At 40.3% G+C, this 25,885-nt stretch overlaps 2 protein-coding genes across 5 annotated transcripts in view; both read left to right on the plus strand.

Annotated features, from left to right (window-relative positions):
• Positions 1–982: 982 nt before the first annotated feature.
• Positions 983–18,652, plus strand: LOC146989615 (polycystin-1-like protein 2). Its single transcript, XM_085761129.1, has 41 exons — positions 983–1,421; positions 2,074–2,232; positions 2,338–2,526; positions 3,248–3,358; positions 3,760–3,907; positions 4,001–4,230; positions 4,318–4,728; positions 4,834–4,961; positions 5,081–5,228; positions 5,834–6,032; positions 6,161–6,272; positions 6,366–6,507; positions 6,662–6,859; positions 7,316–7,458; positions 7,574–7,753; positions 7,889–8,026; positions 8,364–8,510; positions 8,593–8,717; positions 8,815–8,935; positions 9,339–9,467; positions 9,554–9,779; positions 9,922–10,112; positions 10,225–10,455; positions 11,252–11,353; positions 11,478–11,656; positions 11,768–11,914; positions 12,025–12,224; positions 12,337–12,563; positions 12,658–12,877; positions 13,986–14,461; positions 14,983–15,079; positions 15,176–15,316; positions 15,408–15,593; positions 15,726–16,056; positions 16,368–16,501; positions 16,596–16,723; positions 16,821–16,981; positions 17,620–17,830; positions 17,964–18,065; positions 18,154–18,285; positions 18,467–18,652. The coding sequence occupies exons 1-41, from the start codon at positions 1,106–1,108 to the stop codon at positions 18,629–18,631; spliced, it is 7,461 nt and encodes a 2,486-aa protein (XP_085617255.1). The 5' UTR covers positions 983–1,105; the 3' UTR covers positions 18,632–18,652.
• A 2,506-nt stretch (positions 18,653–21,158) lies between these two features.
• nfat5b (nuclear factor of activated T cells 5b) overlaps positions 21,159–25,885 on the plus strand; it is a 29,067-nt gene continuing 24,340 nt past the window's right edge. For 2 of the 4 annotated variants that reach the window (XM_085761172.1, XM_085761154.1), the window contains exon 1: positions 21,159–21,446. Coding sequence is in view for 2 of the 4 variants with exons in the window: in XM_085761154.1 (XP_085617280.1) it covers positions 21,374–21,446 (73 nt within the window). In the remaining 2 variants the exon portion in view is untranslated. The remainder of the gene's footprint in view (positions 21,447–25,885) is intronic. The other 2 variants (XM_085761164.1, XM_085761145.1) reach the window with 1 other exon arrangement.

A 25,885-nucleotide genomic window follows, 5' to 3' on the forward strand; every position in this document is an offset into this window, starting at 1 on the left:
AGGCATCTGCATAATGATAACCAATAAGAGATTATTTCTGTTGGGTGAAATGTTAATCTGAGTATGGTAGTATTTTATCATCTTCAACATGTACAGGCCTGATGTAAAGGTTATAATGGTGACCTGTAAAGTCACATGCATTTAAAATTTACTATTTTTATACGTGATATGTCATTTACTTAAATCAAGTATATCATTTATATAATTTACACAAAGAAGCGGGGAAGGAAAATTGATGTATTAATAATGCAAATAATACCTGTGACTGTACATTGACATGTGCACCAAGTCTAACAGTGTTATTACTACAATTTAAAGCATTTGATGCTGTCATCACTGTCAATCAAAATGTATTCTTTATTGTATGAAGAACATGTATCTGTACAATATTTCAGATCAGGTTTGTTCGCCAGGTACAAAAGAAGAGACAAATAGATTGAAACATGTAATAGATCTTTTTCTTTTTTTTTTTACAGACAATTTCACAGTGAAGTGTAAATATTAAAATGAATAATAGATAAACATGCTGTGTTTTTATGTTAGATCACTGTCATGACTCACTGGGACACACACACAACAAATGCAGTCACTGTTGATGTTGTTGAATGATGAAAAGGTAATTTAGTCTTTCCATCAGAGAAACAACATCCTATCATATTTTAATAGCTTTTAATTAGTTAATTAAACAATTTTGAAACCTTTTTAACTGAAATGTTTTTTGTTTGTTTTATTTAGCTCAGCCTTCCATATCAGTCTGAACAACGTCCGGCCCCATTAGACAGTTAAAGCCTCTGGTTCCCTGTAAAGTTCAATGGTAGGACCAGGTCTGAATGAGCAGCTTATCTCTCTGTGCAGGTGTTGGGAGTCCTATAGTGATGCAGGCAGTGGCTGTTGACGGTTGGCTTGTCCCTTTTCACTACACGCCTGAGTTTTGTTTGTGCACAAGAATTATGGGCAACACAACACAAAGGTGGGCCGCCGTCAGGGGAGCCATGCTAATAACAGCACCTGGTAATTACTGATCAGTGTTGGAGCTGCTGACGTCATTGCCCTTTAAAGACATGTTACCACAGAGTCTTAACAGTGTAGAGTTGCAGACACAGAGATGGACGGTGCTGCTTTCCCTTCTCTGACCTTCCTGCTTCTCCTCCTCAGCTGGACTTGTTACGCTGAGGACGATGCAGAGGCTCTGCCCTGTCCAGAACACCAAGAGGGTTTTGACGACTCCTGCTTTGATTTTGTGGGTCTGCAGCAGCGGTCCTTCCTCGATGCCCAGGGATGGTGCGAGCGAGGCGGAGGGCACCTAGCTTTCATCCTGAACGACGAAACTCAGCAGTTCCTCCAGAGGCACCTGGACCCAGAGAAGAACTGGTGGCTGGGACTCGCACCTGCTGCTCCGAACCTCACGCTGGAGTCTGACGGTGAGGGGCCAGAGGGATGCATGATGCAGAGTAGACACTGCATGACTTCTAATATAATAGCTGTATATAGATTCTGTGTGAGTTTGCATGCATTTGAGTGCTGTGACATAGGTCTGCTTGAACGAAATTTGTGTTATCCATACAGAAATCTTTAAAACTTTAAGTCCAGTTTTGAAATTCTTTGCTGCAATCAGTGATTATTGTCAGTGTGTTGTCAATGTTATCTCAGTAGATAGCTTCCATGTCCATTGTAAAGATGTGGGATGTGTTTGTTCACTAACACATGTTAGACTCGGATATCTTCCTCCAGCAGCAGGTGTGTCATGAGAGATAATGTCTCATACATTTAAAGTTGTCAATAGGATTCCTGTCAAGTGGCCTGATTTACAAATGTGTCCCTATTTTCCCCTCACAGAGAAAGAAAGAGGCTTTTACCCTCTCATTCACCCTGTCACCAGCACAATCTGTTGCTTTGTTGTTTTATGATCCCTAAATTGCATCTTAACGATTAACTGAAAAAGATACGAAGAGGGACCTCGTAGTGATAATATTCCTCTGCAGGCTTGTGCTGGGATACAAAATAATGCTTTAAAATAGAAAATATACACTTAATTATTAACTTAATTGAAGTAATTTTATCAACTTTTCCCAGGTTCCCTTGCGTGGTTGGATGGCTCAGATGTCAGCTACAGTAACTGGGTGAATGTGCCAGATGCACAAGAAGCCTGTGGATATGTTCTGAGGCATTCGGGTTTCCAGTGGGAAGCCACAGCGAACTGCAGCCAAGAGCTCAACTTCATCTGCCAGATTGGTATAAACTCTCAAATAAATCAACATCGAGCAGTAAAAACGGTGCTCTATTTTGATCTGTTTAAGAGTAATTATGTAATTTGGGGTTTTGTTTTGTTTTTCTCAGATTCCGGGAGATCCATCGCATGTGACGGCCAAAATGCCACATTACAATGTGGTTCTGGTCAAGTTATAGAGATTGATGACAGCTTCTATGGTCGAAAGACAGTTCACTACTGCCGCTCCAAACTTACAGCCACGCCCACGTCCTCCCAGGAGGAGTGCAGCTGGATAGATGTGGTAGAATCAGTAACAGGTATTATTAATAATCATATTTACAATATAATATTTCACATGTCAAACTTAGAAAAGCAGCCTTTTTTAGTGTTTTGCAAATATAGTAGTGTTTTTATGATACATAAGAACAAGACTATGTATAATTGATTTAGTTAAGCCTCATTTACTGACTAATTTTCAGATGAATGATGAGATATCGAGTTTAAAGGCATCTTTGTATTTACAGGAAAATCTATGGGAACATATTTTGCTTTGTCAAAGTGCCTTTGGCGAAAAGGCAAGATAAACATACTAAAAACACAACAAACTACCTTTTTGTGTCAGACACAAAAACCCTGATTGCCCTGTGACTGCAGACAAAAGGATTAGACTGACAGAAAAGACATTAGGCCGATCCCTCCTAGCAGCTGAATAGATGGGCTTTGGAGTAAATATACACTCGCATTCATATCAGTCTGGCATTAGTTATGGTGGAGGAGTCCATGCAATTACTAAGTAAACAGCTGCTGCTTCTCCTTACCGTTAATGCACCTCTTTAAAAAGCACATTGGGCTATTTTATTTGAAGACAAACACAAACACCAATTCGTTTATTTACATTTAATAGAATAAAAATCGAACCATGTCACTTCAACAAAGTCTTCTCCGATGACACTTTGAAGACCTCTCCAATCAGTGAGATTGAATGATCCAGATAATCTGCAACGCACTGTCACCCACTTGATTTCTGTGTCGTTCCAGCTCATTGCCATGGACTGCAGGCTTGCCAGGCTCCAGCCGATCTGAGCTCCTTTGGTGAACCATGTCCTGTGCTGGGAAGTTACCTGTCTGTAGAATACCACTGCAAACATGGTCAGATCCACAATTTGTTTCTTTTTACAGCAGACAATATAACTTCAGTCATATCAAAAAAACCTTTTAACTCAGTGTTTTGTTACTTCACAGAGTTTATCTATGCAGGGTGTGTGTAGTTCACTCCTTGTTTGAAGTAAATCCGAGTTGTGGTTGATGTCGTCACTCTCAGACCGTGTTCCTTATGCATTGTGCTCCTCTTTTAGCGGCCCAACCAAACTTCTTATTGTTGATCTTTTGTTCAGTTTTGTAGCCTCGCAAGTTGAATTTCAGCTCAATCAGATAATTACTTCAGTGGTGTAGTTGGCATAGTGAACATAGGGGAACTTTATGGCCTTTTTAATGATATATTTATCAGTAATTGTTTCATGGTCCAAATTATTGGTGTGATTTCCCGTCAGGACTCCACCTACTGATGAGTAAACTGGCGGCTGTTTTTGATAACGTCACCATCACTGTGAAGTGGCTCCTTCATCCGTTTCAGGGGAATCTGACATGCACGGTGAACGCTGGAGACGGCCACACTATTGATCCATACAGCCCAGAGGAGTGAGCAACACTTTGCATTCAACCATATACTGCAGACAGATGTTGAAGTGTATTTATGTGACTAAAGTTTTTATTTAACCTTTTTCCCCACAGGATGGAGAGCACAATTATGCACAGATTCCGCCAACCTGGTGTTTTCATGGTTGTGGTGGAGTGCACCACCAGTGACTGGCATGTTACAGCTCAGAGAGCCATAACAATCCAGCAGCCTGTTGGAGAAATTAGTGTGATGAAGTGCTATAGCGGGAATGTGTCAACAGATGGCACTAAATGCAACACAATCTATGGCACAGCTGTTCAAATTCAGGTTATGGTGGAGGCAGGTCAGTCAATGTTAATACCATGGGTAATTAGAAACCATTTCTCACAATTTACTGAATTATTTGATACCTTTATTTTTTTGTTTCTAGGCACAGATGTTTCCTACACAATTCAACATGAGGACCGTTTGGTTGCAAACGCATCAGTGGACAGCGGGATTACACCTCACAACATCACACTGAATTCCAGTGTGGTGGAGGAGCTTGGACACGGCTGCCACAACCTGACTCTAGCAGCGTCAAACAGCGTTACAGCCAACACAGTGTCCACTTACCTGGAGCTGTGTCTGCTGGAGCCTGTTGAAGGTCTGCAGGCCTCAGTCATGTCGGTGGAGGGCGAGTGTCCAGACTCCTCTGATATCACCATCGATGTTTCTCTGGAGCGAGGGGCCCCCGTGCAACTGTTCTTCAACCTCACCGGAGCCAGGGACAATTTGTCTGAGACCAGAGACATGATCAATAATAGTTTACAAGCTTTTACATTCTCCAGCCCAATTGAAGGTACTTATAATTTAGTTTTGTGCATTGTATTACTGTTAAATATGGGCTATAATTTAAGTGCTTTATATAGTGAACTTGCTTAAATTCAAACTTTCTTTGGTAAAGGGCTGTTCAAGGTTAAAGTTCAAGCAGTGAATCCCTTTTCGGCCTTGGATGTGGACGTGGACTTGGAGAAGATACTTGAGGCTTGCCAGAATTACTCAAACTTTTCACCAGGCGAACATGGAGACACAGTACGTAGAATATTGGTATCAAGCAATAACAATCTGTGCTCAGATTAAACGTATGAAATTATAAATGTACGCATCTGCATTTTGCTAGTGCGCAACAATGACTGAATTTTTATTACCAGACAGATGATATGAGTGTCGACAACTCCACTGACTTGAAAGTAATTGCTACTCCTGACACTTTGGTCGACTACACTCACAATGTCACACTGAATGTAACTGGAACTGAATCATTACCCAGCAAAGGACTCTCATTTGAATGGAAATGTAGTAAGTACAACACCAGTTCCTACCAGTTAAACCATAATTGCAGTAATTACAGGGGGTGAACAGGATTTGAGGAACCAAAAAAATCCTTAACAATAACCTAAAAAAACATTTTCATGCACGCCATGAATCCAGATCATCTGCCATGGTTTCACCTCATCTATTAATCCCTGTTGTTTCTGTACCAACACATTGGACTCACCGCTGTGAGAGATATGATATAACTTATGTTTACCAGTCACTATAGCATAACTGGTGTCAGATTTTCAGTTTCTCTTCAGGGCATACAAACTTTAATCATAACCTGCTTGAAAGGTCTTCTGGTTTAACAGCATTCTGGTTTCTATCTATCCACATGCTCGAGTTAGTATATTCTAGTTTGCTGATCACTGCTGGGACACTAATGCACATGTAAGCACACTCACAGTGTCAAACACGTATTGAGTCTATTATTCTACTGGGTTGTATTATGTTCTTGTTATTTTGTCCACCCCCTGTAAATATGCTATAAATATACGGTTATTCATGAAATTGATCTTTGTGCTAAGACAATCTCTTGATTGATGAAGTGCTATTTTAAAGTTTTGCCTCTGCTTCTTTCCATACAGGAGGAAATTGCAAATGCAGAAAGAAAACAATGGATGAAAATCATGTCGTCCAAAGAGATTGTCTTCCGAATCCCTTTGAATATTTACGATACACTGTGAAGGTGAGGAGAGCAACCTGGTTTAGGGGATGGGTCACCCTTGCTAGAGCTTCAAAGTGCATCACAGTGGCTCCAAAAGAATTTACAGATGTCAGCATCAGGTAAAATTAAATAATTCTGGAAAAATAGTAGACAATATGTTTAAAATAATAATCCTGCATGTTGTTTGCAAGCATTAGAAATAGATTAGAAATAGTTTATAGTTAAATGTTTCCTTTTATTCTTGCAGTTGTGAAAATTGTGCTTCGATAAATGTGAAAGAGCAGGTGAAGCTCAGACTGAACTGTGAGACAACTTGTCCAGATGTGGTCTGGTATATTGAAGACCCCAGACCTTTGACAGTAAGTCTGATACAGTTCATTAGTCAGTTTTAAAGTGTAGTAATATGTGAGATTAATGTGTCAAACAAGTATTAATTGATTGTCTTTTGCCAGGGTAATCTTGAAAAATGTTATTCCGAAGGAGCGAGGAGGCCGCCTATTGATATGCAGAATGACACCACTGAATATACTGTGCACAGCCAACATCTGGAAGTTTCAAGGAACACGATGCACAACATCAGTGTGGTTGCTTATGGTGTGTTGCCATCCCAAGTTCTCTTTTATGAAATGTATAATTGCAATGTATTAAAGTGATTTACAGTATGATAAGGTTAGAATAAACAAACATAAAGTATGTTTGCATCGATTAAAGAAACTGACACAAAGTTATTTGGTTTTCTTTGTCACAGGTAAGATGGAGCCTGGTTTTGCAAAGTACATTCTTCCGATACCAGGTCCTGAGCCGACTGATGCACCTACAGACTCCGGCCCCCCCTCATGTAGCATCTCTCCCACGTCGGGGACCGTTCTTGATGCTTTTGACATTTCCTGCAAACCAAGCTCATTCTGCTCTGAGGGCTGTTCTTACTGCTTCAAAACAGACACAGGTGAGGATGTGGTGCACTGACTACTCTTTATGTCACTTGGATTGTAAATGATGAAAAGCTCTGTTACAAAGTGGATTTTTTAGTAAAGAAACATGAAGAAGCAAGAGGAGTGTAATTTGAGTGTGAGAAGGTAAAGAACTTTTTGGTTTAATTAAGATAGACATTACGCACATATGTAACAATTATCAGACAAATTGTGAGATTGTTACATATGTACATGAGAACAGGAAAAATTGATACAGAAATTTGACTTGTATTTAATCTGCTGCACAAGAAGTAAAATGTTTCAAAGAGAGTAAAGCCCACTATGGCTTACAGATGCAAACATGTGTTTTGCTGTCAAGATTTGTGCCTGGGATTAATTTTGATGCTCTGCTCCTTTAACAACACGTCTGTTGATAAATAATCAAGAAACCATTACAACTGTTTAACTAAATTGTCTCTTTTGTCTTCAAGGCAAACATCTGCGCTGCAGCCATGCAAATGAGGTGAAATCTGTCTTCCTGCCTCTCGGAGATAAGAACAACAATTACAGCTTGTCTGTTGTGGTGACTGTGAAAAATTCACATGAGACAACCACAACAACAATCCCTGCTCAGGTTTGTCATCCGCCAGTAATCAAGTCAGAGAGCGATTAGAGAAATCAAAACAAGAACCTGCCGAGTTGACTTAAGGACGTAGAATGAATCTGATTCTTTGTTTCTCCTCCTCAAGGTACGGAAAAGTGACTCCAGCGCCACAGTGGAGGACCTCCAGTCTGCAGTGGAGGACACTGTGACTCACTTAGAGCAGCAAGGTCTGCTCTCTGGTGAGGCCCTTGGACAAATATTTACTTCAGTTTCTGACTTGCTGAACACAGAGGCCGGCCAAGATCAGAGGGACGCAAGGACGAAGGTAACAGAAAATGGAAGATGTTGAAACAGCAGAGGCTGTATCATATCAGCTGTGATATTTGTGAGGCTTGCATTGTGAGTGAGTAGAGCGTACTGTTGTGATATTAATCTGCGCCTCCTCCTCCTCCTCTTTCAGCTCAGAGAGCAAATGCTCAGCAAAATGACCACAGTGCTGGCAGATTCCCCCACTAACACAACTCAGGAAGTGCAAGTGACGGCCAGAGCTGTGGCGGGACTCACACAGATCTCAGATGAACTCACTCCTGCTGCTCAAGTACAGTACAGTAGAATCAGTGATCCTGCTGAAACTATTTTGAATGATTGGGTACAATCTGTAATTGATCATAAAGAAAAAGCTGTGCAGCTGTTTGTACACAAGCCATAGCCATACTTGATACTAATTAGCTGTGATTACACATTAATGCACAGCGTTGCATCATTATGGACACTTTTACTTAATTGTCTGCATGTTTTAGTGGAACATATGGATGCTTCCAGATGCAAATTAAATATTTAAATATACATTCACTCATAAAATCTTTGTCAGCTCTTTTGAGAGATGGACAAAGATCAACTTTAATTCCTTCTGTCGTTGTTTTTTCTCTCTCCAGGAAGAAGCAGGTTCCTTGTTGGTCGACCTCAGCTCCACCCTCAACACTATCAGTGTTAATCAGGACGGAGGGGATGATGGAGAAGTCGCGCAAGCAGCTACACCAATAGTTTTAGCAGCCAGTAATATTTTGAATGTTTCATCAAATGTGAGGAACAAATATGTTGAAATGCAATTATGTGCTGTATTTTATCCACAGTTTTCACTGAGTAGATGTATTTTTTCCTCAGAAAAAAGTGTCTGAGCTTGTTCTGAGTGGGATGAACAACGTTCAAAGTGCTTTGCTGAACAATAAAGAGTTGAATGGAGAGCCTGCCATCATTGATTCTGGTCAGATCAGCGTGTATGTCAACAGGTAAGAGATGACTGACACTGGTTGAACATGTACTTCAGACCAATCTTGTCTAATTTAACTGAAATCACTGCGGTGACTTTGTTGGTTCTTTCTGCAGAGTGTCTCCAAAGACCATGCAGATGCAAGATATAAATGTGCAGAAGAACAGCTCGTCCAGATTCTCCTTCCCGCGGCTGCCTGACGACGTGGTTTCTCCAGAGGAGCCAGTGGATGTGAGAGTGAGTGTGCACAGCAGGAAGTGAATCATTGTTTCCAAGTGCTCTGTGGTTGTACGGTTATATCTTGATCTGGTAAGAATAAGATATGGTTAGTTATGGTTTCCCTTACTGCTGAACATCCATCATGTATTTTAAAAGATACGACAAAGAACTGGTTTACTCCTCATAAAACCTGAAACCTTACATTTAACATTTTTACTCACTTGGGTCAACATTTGCAACAGGGGAGAGAAGCATTTGCATTCAGTTTAGAGTCACCAGTTAACCAGTTGTGCATGTCTTTTGGGCCTTGGGCACCACTCTGCCGCCCGGGATTATATTTCAAAAGTTAAAATGTGATGTTAACTATAACTGTAGAGATGAACAACATTTGCTTCATTTGTCTTTTTTGTGTTCTGTCCAGATGATGAGTTTTGAGAAAAATCCATATTCTTGGGAGGAGGGAAACATCACAGGAACTGTAGGATCTGTGACTCTCACCAGGATGAACGGCACCGTCATTCCCGTGGAGAACTTACCTGAGGAGATAGAGGTAATATTTTTGAGACACCTATACTTATTCTATCCTGGATAATTTCCGTGGACTGTCAGAGTGATTTGTTTTTTGGGGTTTTTCAGATTCTCCTACCAAGGCTTGACGTTGGGCAGGAGAACAGCACAGTCCTTGACCTTGCCAATTTCAGCACATTAATAATTGACGTCCCTTCGCCGGATGTAACACTGGTGCTGAAAATGGAGCCGTCTCAAGACATTTCCTTCATGCTATTCCTGGGATATCAAGATTATCCAAATGATGAGAATTATGCAGCCAAGACTCAGATGCCCCTAGAGAATTCCAGTGAAGGTAAAAAATTAAAATAAGTACATTTACTTTACATAACATACATAATGTGGCTGAAATACTGAACAAAACAACATATTCATTGAGATTGAAAACACATGTAATTATGTGTCTGGGTGTTTTGAACATATTATTTTTAATGCAGAGGAAAAGTATACCTGGGTGCTGAGTCCCAAAGACAGAACAGGAGATGCTGGAGTGCACTACCTTGTTATCAAGCCCTTTGTAGAGCCAGGCATCAAATCCATCAACACCACTGTCACATTCACTTCCATCGCTGCCCAGTGCAAATACTGGAGTGAAACTAAATCTTCTTGGAGTGAGGATGGCTGCAGGGTGAGTAAAGAAGCAACACACATCCAGAGTGTTTGCAGTTTTACATTCTTGTGAAGTGAGCTGTTGAGTTTGAATGTCTGGGTTTTCTTTTTTTTTTTTTTTTCCCCTGCAGGTTGGTCCACTCACCACGCCTTTGGTCACTCAGTGCCTCTGCAACCACTTGACTTTCTTTGGCAGCTCTTTCTTTGTCATGCCAAACTTGGTGGATGTGTCACGCACCGCAGAACTTTTCGCTACATTCACCAACAATCCTGTGGTCGTATGTTTCGTGGGGGCCATTTTTTCTGCTTACCTCCTCGTAGTTATATGGGCACGCAGGAAAGACATCCAGGACTCAGCCAAGGTGATAATAATAATGTTTTGCAGTTCAGATTTTCAGATCAATTTGTTAATTTCAGCCTCCGTTCATTGTAACCACACATAGAAATAAAACCTGACAATACTGGACAAAAAGGTGAAACTGAACTTGTAGCTTATTATACCTACCCCCTTTTTATATAGTGTAAGAGAAAATAAAAACAAGCAGAAGCATAAACTATACACTATACTACTAAACTGTTAGATAAAGGCTCCCCAGACCAAAAGAAAGAGAAAATAAGAAAACAGACTTTTGCTGCAAGATTTATGCAATGATTATGATGTTATATTTATTCTGCACCATATTTGTTTTAACATAACTTCCCTTTTGATAGATATGCATCTTATTTTTATGTCACTATTTTGCTCTCAGTTTGGTTTATGAATATATTAATACCACAAACAATTTTTTATTCAGTTTTCAAACATACCATCTATTTTTTCATTTTAGCCCTCTTCCAGTTGTTCTCTCATCCTTGTTTTAGTTTCCCCATTATATTGTTGTATTTGAAATGTCACACCATTGGGAAGGTCTGAATCTGACCTTGCTGAACAGTCAGATGTTCAACTAATGTTCAACCACTTTTATGAAGCACTCAACCAATAATTAGTGAACTATTTAATGATAGGGCTGAAGGTGAAGGCGAGGGTCAGGGTGAGAGTGACGAATACCGAAACCATGAATTTAACAATGAACAATAATTGAATTGTTGAACTAATAACCTGTTGAAATATTAGAAACACTTTACGTCTGAGTTCTGTGTCTTCTCATTCACTTGAAGGTCAAGATAACGGTGCTTGAGGACAATGACCCCCTGGCTGAGTATCGTTACATGCTGAATATCGGCACCGGGCATCGACACGGTGCCTCCACCTCCTCTCAGGTCAGTGATGACTGTGAAACCTGTCTGATGTTTCTGTGGCACAACATTTATGACGTTGACATTGACAACTTGAGGCTTCTCTGTTCATCTTCAGTGACCTTTTTTTTTTTCCACCTTGTCTTAGGTGACGATCACTCTGATGGGTACCGAGGGAGAAAGCGACCCCCACCACCTGACAGACCCTGAGAAACCAGTGTTTGAGAGGGGAGGGGTGGACATGTTCCTGCTGACCACACACTTTTCTCTTGGAGATCTTCAGAGTGTCAGACTGTGGCACGACAACTCAGGAGCACATCCTGCCTGGTATGAGCTAAAGAGAGTCATGCTGACAACAAAGGAGATGAAATTGAAGTTAACCTTGAGTTTGAATCTTTATTATGAGCATGAATAGATGATTATTGATGTTTTGTGTAGGTACGTCAACAAAGTGATGGTGCAGGATCTGGAGAGTGGTCAGAAATGGCACTTCCTGTGTAACTCCTGGTTGGCTGTGGATGTGGGAGAGTGCTCTCTTGACAAGGTCTTCCCTGTAGCCACCGAAATGGATTTGAAGAGGTTTAGGTGAGAAGTGCCACTAATCTGAGACACATTAAGAAAAAAATCACACTTACATATAGTATACTATATACCATGTTTTTTCTAATCTGTCCATATTTTTTGACTCATCCCAGTAACTTGTTCTTCATGAAGACAGCCAAGGATTTCCGCGATGGTCATATCTGGTTCTCCGTCATTAGTCGACCTCCCTGCAGCACTTTCACACGTGTGCAGCGAGTGTCCTGCTGTTTTTCTCTTCTGCTGTGCACCATGCTGACCAGCATTATGTTTTGGGGCATCCCAACAGACCCCTCTGAGCAGACCATGGACCTGGGTAGGGTATATATATATATCTTAAACATCAGTGCCATAAAGAGCGATTAAAATGACCTGTCCTTTAACCACACCCATTTAAAGTCGAGCTAAAGCAGCACTTTACTTCACAGGCCACATCGAGTTCACCTGGCAGCAGGTTATGATCGGAATTCAAAGTTCAATCATCATGTTTCCCATCAATCTCCTCATTGTGAGTATCTTCAGAAACACTCGTCCTCGAGAGAAAACCAACAAAACAGACGCGTCCAAACAGGGGAAGACTGGTCGAGTTTCTCCCTCACAGACTTCTCTAACTCAGAAGGAGCTCAAGGACATCACACCCGACACTGTGATCAAGGTGAGGACACAGGTAGCCTGAACGTTTGTTGGAGGTAATATAATAACTTTGCCATTCTCCATGTCTAAAGAGCTTGATGTGCTTTCTACGTTAGGACATAAAGAGAATTGCGCAGTCTCTTTCAAAGGCCATGAAAAGTCCACTGCCCCATCAGGAGCTCCATCCTGGTCAGAGGACAGACATCAACACTCTGCTGTCTCTGGTGGAGGACATCATCCGACAGCAGAACCGAGCAGCAGCTGGCGACTTCTACACCGACACCTCCAAAAAGGATCGCTCTATGATCCTCAGCTTGGGTGCAGTCAGTCTGCAAGGTAAATTGCATGATAACTTTTATAATAATCCTGATATCAAAGATTTTCAGTACCTTCATTTTTATATAGAATTTGATATTTTCTATTCATGTCAAGTTAAAGGACAAAAAAGAAAAAAGCTCACGCACATCCAAAATGCAGTAGGTGCTGAGTCTGAGAAGGTTAAACAAGGCAAAAAAAAGATCATCAAATCATTGACCTGACGAAGAGCCAGCCACTTGAAACGTTGTCTCTTTTAATATGTAGCCCTCCAATAAATATATTTTCTATTTCGGGAGAAGACAGTGTTGCGATTTCTCTTTTTTGCCAAGTTAAAGGACAAAACCCTTCATACAAACTGTAAAGCTGTCAAGCTAATTCTCCCGGATACCTCATGATAGGCCAACGTGATGATGGTGTGGTGATCTGTCATATTGTCAGTGATCTAAATTAGTCCATACCTTCAGTCTCATAGTCACTTGGCCCTAACAATAGGCAAGGCCAAGCAAGGCATCTTTATTTATATAGCGCATTTCATACCAAGGCAACTCAATGTGCTTTACATAAAGACATAAAGATAAAACAGCATAAAAACAAAATACAAAAAACACAGAGTTAAAAGCAGGAGCAAAGAAGAATAAAAAAGTAAAAGAAAAGAAAATAGACAAAGTTTAAAGTTATTAAAAAGAGCTCAGCTATAAGCACATGAAAAGAGAAATGTTTTTAACCTGGATTTAAAAGTGCTCACAGTTGTGGCTGATTTCAGTTCTGCTGGTAGTTTGTTCCAGTTGTGTGCAGCATAACAGCTAAATGCTGCTTCACCATGTCTGGTTTGAACTCTGTGCTCAACTATCTGACCTGAGTCAGTAGATCTCAGAGCTCTACTGGGTTTATACTCTACTAACATGTCATTCATGTATTCTGGACCTAAACTATTCAGTGATTTGTAAACCAGTAGCAGAACTTTATCTATTCTGTAGCTGACTGGGAGCCAGTGTAAGGTCTTAAATAGTCTAATGTTCACACTGAAAGACAAAACAAATGATGCAAAAAGGGAACATAAATCAGAATTTTGAATCGTACTATTTAGTTCAACTTATTTGACTCATATAGATTTTTACTTGGACAGAAAACAGTTTGTGGGGAAGCCCTGAAAAGACTTCAGATGAAGTCCAGAAGAAGAGCAACAACAGCCGATACCTGTACAGGCAGCTGCGTCACGTTGAGAAGGAGCTGGGTCTGTTGGGACCTTCTCGTTTCCCACACCCAGACAGCTACAACCGGGCCATGCAGCAGGTCCAGGGGATGAAAAGTCTCCTGGAGCACCACCACCCCTCGTCCAGCCAGGACGGAGACCAGCTCGCCCGCAGCCCCAGTCCAGAGGAGAGCGTCGACGGCGGGGGCTCGGGCAAGAAGTGCTGCCAAGGAGGTCTGCCGTGGTGGTTTGTCTTCGTTGGATGGATCCTGGTGATTGCTACCAGTGGTGTGTCCGGATACTTCACCATGATGTACGGACTGACGTACGGGAAAGAGCGCTCCATAAGCTGGCTCATCTCCATGGTGGTCTCTTTCTTTGAGAGCCTCTTTATTACCCAACCTCTCAAGGTGAGCAGCATCACAGTGACACAGTGTAAAGGGATAGCACTGCAAATATAATGTGTTAAAACATCTATAGGCTACATTAAGTCCCCTTTTATATCCAAACAATTAATGAAATACTTCATAATTGCAATACTTTTTGGTTTTGCTTGCACCTTATTGAAGTGCAAGGTTAACACTATTACTATTATTATTATTTTGAGATTTAGTTGTTACAGTCAATTTTGTACTGTCTCTATTGTCAATTAATGAGTCATGTTTTTTGGTTATAACTTGTATTCTTGTTAAATAAACATTTGATCACAAAAAATTGCAAGACTTTTCAGGTCTGACGCAATTCAATTTAATTCATTTTTTTTTCATTTATGTATTTATTGAGTTGGGACATTGCACATTCATCAACATTGATGCGTTAAATTGTAAATCACCTCATCTACATCCTGCTGCTGCTGTAACAATGCAAATATCCTCGAGTGAGATTAATAAAGATGGTATCTGATGTGGGATTATTTTGTTTCCTGTCACAGGTTCTTGGTTTTGCTGCTTTCTTTGCTCTCGTTCTGAAAAAAGTTGACCAGGAGGAGTATGGAGAGCCTCAGATAGATGAAAGTCTCAGAGATTCAGGCATGTTTTGTTTAGTTTTTTTGTCTCATTTCTCATTTTTGTTGTAGCGCTTTGAGTAACAAATCTTAACAAACGAGTTCCAATTTCCTCCCTCAGACGATCCTGATGCACTGCGGGCAGCGAGAAGAGACAGCACATGCAGTTTCTATCAGCCACCACCTCCCACTGACATCGAGAGGATTAGGAACAACATGATTAAAGAGCAGAAAGTCTTTGCGCTCATGGGGGAGATTCTCGGTAGGACCAACCCCTTTGATACACCACAGCACAGGAAGCAGTGTAATTACAGTTTGAGACGCTGATGTGAGATTGTTTGTTTGTATTACAGCCTACATGGGCTTTATGTGGATGTTGCTGCTGGTGGCGTACGGTCAGAGGGACCCCAACGCTTACTTTCTGACCCAGCACATTCGCCAGAGCTTCAGCAGAGGGATCTCTGACAGTATGAGTGTTCAGGATGTGTTCAGCTGGGCCAACACGACTCTGCTGAGCAACCTGTTTGGAGAGCACCCAGGTCAGTATCTTGTGACGTTGTTGAATGTCACACACTATTTGTTTGCATAGTATTTGCAAGTGTTTGTCTTCTTACAACAAATGGAAAACATAATAAAATATGTTCATTAAATTCTGTGTTTATTCTTGTTAGGTTTTATAACAGATGGAAACTCAAAGCTGGTGGGTAACGCGCGACTCCGCCAGGTGAGGGTGAAGAAAAACTCCTGCCATGTTCCTCGCTCCATGCAGCAGCAGGTGCCCGAATGTCACGCCCCGTACTCGTGGGAGTTGGAGGACATGGGCTCTTATGGTCCAGGATGGAGCCACTCTGAGGGAGACAACACCTCAGTGAACCTCCACAGCCCGTGGATGTACCAGTCCCAGGGGAAACTGAGGGCCTACCCCATCTGGGGCAGTGTGAAACTCTACAGAGGAGGAGGGTTTGTGGTGGATCTGGGGCCGGATTTATCAAATTCAAGCAGGTAGGAGAACCAGAATTACCTGAGTTGGTGGTATAAAGATGTTTAGTCTTGAAAAGATTGATTAGTTGACTGAATGTAGTTACTGACTAATCAAATTATCAATTAGAAATCTGTCAGCTTGGTCTCCCAGAAAATGATGGACATTTTTCTCTCCTATCTCACATTTTCTTGGATGGAACAAGTTAAACATTTATCATAAAACAGTCAATATGTTAACCAATAATGTAAGTGTGATTAGATCTGTACATTAATACATCAACTGTTAGTCATGAGTCATGTCTAAATTATATCACTTATCTCAATCTATGCAGATCCCTTCAGTACCTTTATGACAATACCTGGTTTGATGTGTACACCCAAGCCATCTTTGTTGAGTTCACTGTGTACAATGCCAACGTCAATCTCTTTTGCATCGTCACACTCATGCTGGAGACCACGGCCATAGGTGAGTGGTCCATGTTAATCCACTGAGTGAGAGCCGTGCATTGACTCCACTGGTAATTCGGGCCATGTTGTCAGCAATGTTGTGTTTCCTCCAGGATCTTTCCAGTACCGCAGTGAGCTCCAGAGTGTGCGTCTTTACCAGTCGACCGGTGGCCTTCACATCTTCGTCATGGCCTCTGAAGCCATCTACTTCCTCTTTATCATTTATTACATGTTTGTTCAGGTGCGTATTTACCACTTGTGCTTGACCAGCACTACGACAACTGCAAAAAATATGTAGTACAGTCTCTTACCGCAACATCTGACACATGTCTTGACAGGGAAAACTGATGAAGCAGCAGAAATGGCATTATTTCAAGAGTAAGTGGAACCTGCTGGAGCTGGCGATCATCATCCTGAGCTGGAGTGCACTGTCCATCTTCATCAAGCGGACTTTACTGGGGAAGCGGGACATGGACTATTACCAAAACCACAAAGACCAGTAAGCAATAAAAAGAGACGCAGCCCATGCAAATAGGCTTCTCTTATCTTAACATAGGCAAAAACATCTGGTAGTTTCACCTGAATGCAGTAACTATTTGTTTTGGCTCTGTGTGCCACATTGTGGCACATCTAACGATTAAGTTAGAGAATATTAATCACATATACAGTATATTTAAATTGTTTCCAAGCAACTTAATGTTCTTACTTTACTGTGGTAGTTAATGAAAGGAGCTGTGTACAATATAATTGTATGATATGCAAATTATTTATGTATTAAATATATTATACAGTATATGTACCAGAAAATCTGGCCATTAGCTGCACTTGTTGGACTGTTAGATTCTTTTTCATTATACACTGTTTATTTAGTCCATTTATTTCAATGAAAATGTTGTATCATAATAGATGAGAGAAAGTCAGAAGGTCAAACCTGATCTTGAACTTGAGGACACACAATTTAAACTGACTACATGGACCTTTTATATTTGCTAGCCGAGTGAGATTTCAGAAAGAAGAAACTGTAAATGTGTGTCCCCAGCAAAACAAACATGAATTTGTTTATTGCTGAGCAGAAACACTGTCTTGTGCAAACAAAATAATTGATTTGAGTCTTTACTCTCATGTTCCTGTCTCCAGATACGCTAGTTTCCATGAGACAGCCAAGGCCGATGCAGTGCTGGGGTATCTGATTGCCTTCTTGGTGCTGTTAGCCACAGTCAAACTGTGGCACCTGCTGAGACTGAACCCTAAGCTGCACATGATCACATCCACACTGCAGCGAGCCTGGACTGATATTTCAGGTTTCCTGGTGGTCATGACCATCATGTTCCTGGCCTACTCCATTGCGGTGAGGAGTTTCCCACACTTAACATCAACAAGCTGCTGGAGCCACTAAATATTTTTTCTCTCTATGCTCTGTGCAAAGCAAACTCATCAAAAAGGCAGTTATTGACACAAAAGATGAACTTTCTACTTTTCAGTCTAACCTGATGTATGGGTGGAAGTTATACTCCTACCGGACCCTGCTGGATGCTGCACAGACCATCATCAGCCTGCAGCTTGGCATCTTCAACTATGAAGAGGTGAGTATGTGACTGTTATCATTCCCATAACCAGCAGATCACAACAGCTGACCCTTCTTCGGTGTATTTCTTCCTACTCACCCATCAGGTTCTGAATTATAACCCGGTGCTTGGTGCTTTCCTCATCGGCTCCTGTATTGTCTTCATGACTTTTGTGGTGCTGAACCTCTTCATCTCTGTCATCCTGGTGGCATTCAGTCAAGAGCAGATACATCACCAGGTAACTCACTCATGCTGAGGCCGAGCGGTTTAAATGTTGCTGAGCAGCGCAGACTTTCCGTAGCAGCCGACTTTGACCAACATCTGAGCATTTATTGTGCATGTTGCAGAAGTAAGCTGAAACTATTATAGCTATAGACAGCCTCAGAGCATTTGATATGTATTTACTCTCTTGTTTGCAGCCATCAGAAGAGGAAGAGATTGTTGATCTGATGCTGATGAAACTCTGCGGTTTGTTCGGACTCAAATATAAGAAACAAGGAGGGGAAAGCTCGACTGAGAGGCCGGTTGTTTTATCTGCTTCAACAACATCAACAATTTCCTCTGGGAATATTCATGAGGGCTGAGATAACATTGTTATTATTATTGTTACAAAATTATGAGACCTCCAGCTTTGTGAGACCTGCTTTGTGTCAGTTATTGCTTTTGTAGGTTTTATAACATGTTCTGGCTTTGTGGCTTGCAAATCTATATATTATGAGCTTTTCTCTCTAGCCTACTAATGCAGATCTACAGTAACTTTATTGTAGGAAAAGCAAAGACACAGTGAGGAGGAAGCAGGACCAGGATTGGGATAGTCATTATGTCGTGCAGTATATTTTGTTAAGCAAATAAATGTGTGTTTCTGTGACTAAATCATGCACAATATTTTTATTACACAAAATAATTGTTCATTAATGAAATATTACATTTGCAGCAACCTGATCTGATGAAAAACGTCAGCTGTAAAACAAGGCACTTTATATACTGTATGTATGTTTAATTTCCTTAAGTTTTTAACTTATATTTGTCAACCGTGTACAGTAGTGCACATTATCGTGACATACTCCATTATATTGTCATTATGTTGCTCAGAAAGTGTTGAATATGAATATCTTAAGGCACCAGGTGTTGTTAGATTCAACATGATATAATTTTACTGTATGTATATAGTCAAAATAAATAAAATCAGGAGGCGTGAACCATAAACATTACTTCACACTCTTTATCTGTTGCCAGATGCACTCCAGTGCCTTTTCATCATTTCAGCCTGTGGCTCTTTAATGTATGTTTTAATGTATGTCAAATTATGAGTATATAAAATTACCAACAATATCATCAATAGCATCATATTACTCCAGGTATTTTGACATGTGGAGATTTTTTTTTGTCACAGAAATACACTTAAACTGGAATACCTCTATATCAAATCCATTCAACTCTACTGTGCTGAAAGAGGCAGAAGTTTCAGTGATAAACATCTGAAAGCCAAATGTCATCGATCATTGCTGCTGATCTGTTTTTTCTGTTTTCCTGTTTCTCTATCTTTGAAAGGTGCAGGCTGGTGTTGTGTATAAGTTTATATTATGAAAGTACGTGATCTGTAACATAGAGTGATAGTGATAACTAAGTATAAAGGTCAAATGACAACAAATGCCAGCAGCAGAGCAGAAAGGATGGGTCGACTGAGGCCGGGCAGAGAGGAGGGTAATTCTAGGACACCTGAACACACTGGTGCAAGATGAGGTGTTGGAGGCCTGTTGTAACTCAACAAGTTAAGCTCGGGCTTTGACCTTTGTGTTTAATTAAGTCACAGTGGGGTTCTGAGGCCATACCATCTGTTGGTATAAACTATTCTCGAAGACCAGAGACCATAAAAGACATGTTTACTCATAAAAGTTTGAAAATATGATGAACAGAAATAAAATATTAAGAGCAACTTCAGGCTAGAAAAGGTCAAAAGTTTTATTTGAAGGTGTAACACAGTGCTGCAAAACCAAAGATATTTAAACCACTGATTTCTCAGAATTTCAAAAACATGTATCTTTATTATCCATTTTCATATTATCTAAATTTCACATTGACATACTTGCAACTTGTCGATTAAAAAAAAACATGGACACTTATAATATCATTGAGTTGAGGTTGTATTTCTTATCATATCATATTTTATGGTGATCTTATCTATAGACACACTTCTGCTTCCAGTCTGTAACCTGGACATACACTGAATTTGGAAAAAAAATACTTTTAGTTTCTCTGCATATACTGAAACACAGCACAATTGTTACTCTGGGCCATTATATAACATAAAATAAATATAATATACAATGTTCAAATGGGCATGTTATATATTCAATCTAATTATAAAGATTTAAACCATCAGTAGCCTATGTAAAATGTCTATAAAATACAGTCTATAATAATGTTTCAAAGAAAATATGAAAAACTTATAAAATACTTAAACATAATATATATATATAAATATACAGTCAGTTGGTTTTGCTCATAATCATAAATAATGCCAACGTAAGTTTTGAGTTGAGGTTTTATTTCTTATCATATCATATCATATATTTTATGGTGATCTTATCAATGGACACACTTCTGCTTCCACTTTATTCCCTGGACATACACTGAATTTGGAAAAAAAATACTTTTAGTTTCTCTGCATTTTACAATGTATACTCAAACACAGCACAATTGTTACTCTGGGCCATTACTGTATATAACATAAACTAAACATAATATATTCAAATGGGCATGTTATATATTCAATCAAATTATAAAGATTTAAACCATCAGTGTACAAAATGTCTATAAAAGACAGTCTATAATAATGTTTCAAAGAAAATATGAAAAACTTGTATAATAATGTTTCAAAGAAAATATGAAACACTTATCAGATACTTCAACATAATCCAGAGGTTTTACTTTTTTTTATATATATATATATATATACAGTCAGTTGGTTTTGCTCATAATGATAAATAATGCCGACGTAAGTTTTGCGTATTGCGTCACGAAGTGGGCGTGTCTCCCGCCGCTCTGGTCGTCTGCTGACAACAAACACGCGCGGTGGGCGGAGCCTCGAGGAGGGGGGAGGAGTGGGACAGGAGGGGGCCGAGCGGCCGTGTGACAGCGGCCACAGTAGAGAAGCTACTAACTAACGACACAGCCAAGGTAACAGACGGAGGCGGCGTGAGCGCAACTTTTTTTTTTACGCTTTTGTTTTCAGCGGAAAGAGAAGAAAATATAAATAACTCGTCCGGCGACGTCACGCAGCTGTCTGAAGGTGTCCGGTGGTCTCCTCGGTCTGAGGGTTTGCGATGCCCTCTGACTTTATCTCCCTTTTCAGCGGGGACCTCGACCTCACTTCTCCCAGATCCTTGTACTCTAAAGGTAAGAACAGCTCACGTGTGTGTCTATGTATGTGTAAGCCTATTATTTATGTGTGTGTGTGTGTGTTGTTTTTGTATCGCTTTTCTTACTGTTGTGAGTTTACAAGTGAGTGTGTGTAGCTCACCACACCACCTACCTGGCCGTGGTTCTCTGCGCGTGGGCGTGCGTGCGTGCGTGCTTCAGTATGTGTGTGTGTGTGTGTGTGTGTGTGTGTGTTTGTGTGTTCAGCCCCCTCACTGTCATACATCTGTGTCACATGCTTGCTGATAATTACGTCCAGTTTTTTTTTTATGCGGGCCTACTATATACCCATTTTATTCCTTAGCTTTCACTGTTTATGACTCTGTCGCTTTTTTTTCTCTTTCTTGTTATTTTTCTGTTTTCTCTCTTAATTTTTTCCGTGTTTTCTCCTTTCCCTCTCTCTAACCCAGCAGCTGTATGCACACCGGTCAGACCAGTTTACTTTTCCCTTTTCAGCTGAAAAGCGGTGCTGTCTTATTTTCTGTGGGTATGTTTGAAAAGACCGTCAGTGCCCCCCCCCACCCCAACCCAACCCCTCCCTCTCTTCCCTGAGAGGGGCGCTACTGAGCCCATCAACATTAACAAAAACATTTACTGTAGCATGGTGGGTGTGGGAGCCTCAGGCAACTCTCAGGTAGAAGAACTTAACTGAACTCAGGTGATGAGTGACAGAAGAATAATATTTGCATAAGGGGCTAATGTTACTCTTTTATGGAAATATGCTTATTTGCATCATATAAATGGTCTATAAAACAGTTTTATGTATTCATCTAGATTTCTAGCCAACAGTAGACAGCAGTAGACAGCAGTAAGTCCAGTTGGTGCAGGACTTTTATTATCACTACCTGCAAAGTTTGCAACTTTGTTTTAAAGTCCTTCTCAATATTATTTAGTGATTAAATCAACATATCATAACCCAAATATTTCTCTGTTAAAAGCTCTATATGGTAAACAGTAGAGCTGTGTATTGGCAAGAATCTGGTGATATGATACAGATCTCAAAGGAGGAGCGATGACATGATATTTTGCGATTTTTCCCTTCCAAAAGTCTATTTTCAGAAAAACTGTTTAAAAAACAGACACTGTTATATACACAGTTTATGAACAGTTCCTATAACATCCAAACAGCAGAGGAATCAGTAAAGAAACTGTGTGTACAGTACGGACAAGATAAACATGCAGATATAACAGTGACATAGATATACACAACACAATTTTTCATGTCATCTGAACAAAGTAATTCGCATCAGTTGGAAGCTTAAATGCAACTCAAACCACTGTCACCATGTAGCTGTTGATAAAATATAGATATAATGCTTCAAAGAATGGACACAGCCTCATAAATATTGCAATATTTTAGTGTGTCATATTTTCTTACACCCCTAGTAAACAATAAAAAAAATGTACCAGAAAAGATATATTACGTTGGAATATACATTTTCAACATTAATTTCAGCCTTAGACATTTATATGCTGCAGTTCTTGTCATTCCTTGAGTGATATTTTTACGTTAACCACATATACGTTGGTCGGCCAATTTTCTCTGAGGTCAGAGATGTTGTATGTGACCACTGTAGGCAGCTGCTGTAACTCAAGAATATAACATAAAAGGCTCAGGCTGCTGCGTATGAACTGTATGAAGGAACCCAGAGCCCTCATTAGTTTGACTGTCTGAACTGTGCCAGCGACGAGGGCTACAGGCAGATTAGCTGAACCCGTCTGATCGAAACACGTCGCCATCGTCCAACACTAGTGCACCGTTTGACACTGTCCAGGTAGACTGTTGTTACTCTACAGTCCACATTACATTGTTCAAGGGATGACGACTTCTTTGTGATATATCAAACCCATGTGCAACCGAAAAGAGAAGCGAAGAGAAGATTAAACTGTTGCCTGATGCTCTAATTTAACTTTGGATGAATCATCTAATGTTGGTACGTTCACACAATTGTTCTTTAAATGAACAATGTCCCTGTCTGTATTTGGACAATTCACAGTGGACGTGTATTTCTTCAACAGCAACATGACACCATACATAAATGTTTCCTATTATCAAGGGGACGGCCCTGATTATACCTCCATCAAGAAAAAAGAGGAAAAAAAGTGCAAAAGTGTTGATTATAGATCAGCCAGAGCCCACTGATGCTGATGTGTTTTATTTGTAATACATATTTCGCAGTCATCACTTATTAAAACAATGAAATGTGAGTGAATGACAGTCATACAATATCATTTATTTACAGGAAATTCATTTTTATATTGGAGATCACGAAAAAAACATTCAGTTTTTCTTTTGACTCTTTTGAAATCCTCTTAGTGACTTCCATCGTTTCTCGTGCAGCAGCTGAAATTCCTTTGCGATCCAAACCAACGTTAACTTATTCTAAAGCCTACCTTGTTTGCTAACTAATCACACCATTGTGTATTTGTGTCAGCACAGTTGACTTGGCTGTGTGTGAGGGGTGAGGTTATAGTTTTTGCATGTTGCCGACAAAGCCCCGATCATGAGGAGGATCGCATATTTTTAGCGTACAGCGAGTAGTTAAGGGAATACCAAGGAAAAACAACATGCTGTAACAAAGGCACTCAGGATGGGGATACCAGTCACTCAACCTGTCTGTCTGTAGCTGGTATAGGGACTGCCGGGGGTTAATGGAAGTCATAAAATGTCTTCCCACCAGTTTCTCATCAAAGGTGAGGAATGTTATGGCCTTCCCATAAGTTCTACTAAAGCTGGTCCTCAACATAGTTTTAATTTTTTTTTTTTATTGACCCACCGAAGCCTGGTCGATCATTAACCATCTTGCTGCTCTGTGTGTAAACCTGGGCTTAAATAGCACTCTATTAATATTGACTGCTGTGTTAAGCAAACTTAGCGGCATGCGCTTAAAATACTTGATTGCCCTGAAAGCTTGTTGATATCTGATGATGAAAGAAAAAAATACCGTAGAGGGGAAAATTTCGATTGGTACAGTTCATAAATGATCTGTTCTCTATCATGAAGGAACCGGAAGGTGGACTCTGAAACCAAATCTGTATTAAGAGCTCAAAATAAAGATGAAATTCTTGTAAGGTTGAGATCATTGTGACTATAATAAGGTAGACACAGTGTTTTGCTGGTATCAGGAACATTCTTTACGGTGTCTTCATCTGTTTAACATCAACACCAACCTGTTCTGCATATTTCCGACAGTCGCTTTAGCTGGGGTGGTTTTGCGTGGTTAGTTCTCAAGTGTCACACGGGACGCAGCAGTATGAATGTGCGGGACAGGGACATATCCTTATTTGCATTTGGAAATCATACTGTGAAGAAGAAGCCATGTTTTTTGCCTGCTTATAATCTGTTATATCTCCAGTTCTGTGAAGGGCTACGGGGTTAACGTGCTTAAATTTTCATAATGCACACTCACTCAGCCAGGATAATCTGAGGTGTAGATTCGTTGATAGTAACCGAGGGCCTCGGGTTCTGGCCTTCAGGCTCCAATACCATCTACAAATGCTGCGCCCATAGGCCTTGGCAAGCTCTCTCCTGCTCTGGAGCTACTAAACCTTGTTCCACTCACTTTAACCTGGTAATGCCTTTCTTGTCATGTTATTGACATTTACACAAAGCTACATTGATTCAGCCGATTTCTCAACTCATCTAAGATGGAGATAAAAGAGTGGGCTGATGAGGGAGAGAGAGGATCAAAAACAAAAAAACATGTTAGAAATGATTCATTATGCACCAAGAAGCAGAAAAATAACCAGACTCGCTCGGCAGATTACTTCCACTTTACAGACAGGGATCTAACCTTTTTGGTTTGTTTGTTCCTCCTTTATATCTCTGCATGTCTCCTTTGAAAATATTAATCTAAGTATCTTACAGTGATACAGTATATTTCAGGGTAAAATACCAAAAATGTTGACAAGATTACCTTAAAAAGTGCACGCTTTTATTCACGAGTCAAGTATGAATTCTGAATGCTGGTGCTTGATATGGATTTCTGGTACGGGTTAGTCATTATGAGGGTTAACTGTACATAAACAAATCCAGTAACTAATGTAGTGATGCAAATGATTCACACCTCTGAATGTGCAGCTTACTTCCTTACCGTCCTTTTAAATCCTCTGATCAATCATTAACACTAACCAAACTTCAGTTAAGCCCCTAATGAGGGTCAGGTCAAAATATCACCTCCTCTGGTATTTACTGCACACTTGTGACTTTGTTTTGGCCGCGGCAAATCAATCTATGAGTGGTTTAACCTGTTGAGGCCACGCTGAAGTGTCCTCTGTGTGTGTGTGTGTGTGTGTGTGTGTGTCTTTCTGTGGTTGCAAGGACACCCTCTGGTTTGAAACTATCACTGTTTTGACATTTTGGGTGAGAAGTAGGTTTAGATTGAGTTAAGGATCTAAGGAATGCACAATGTCAATGA

The sequence above is a fragment of the Trachurus japonicus genome, chromosome 3 (genome assembly GCF_045865225.1).
Source record: "Trachurus japonicus isolate A0001 chromosome 3, Traja_1.0".
Lineage (NCBI taxonomy): Eukaryota > Metazoa > Chordata > Actinopteri > Carangiformes > Carangidae > Trachurus > Trachurus japonicus.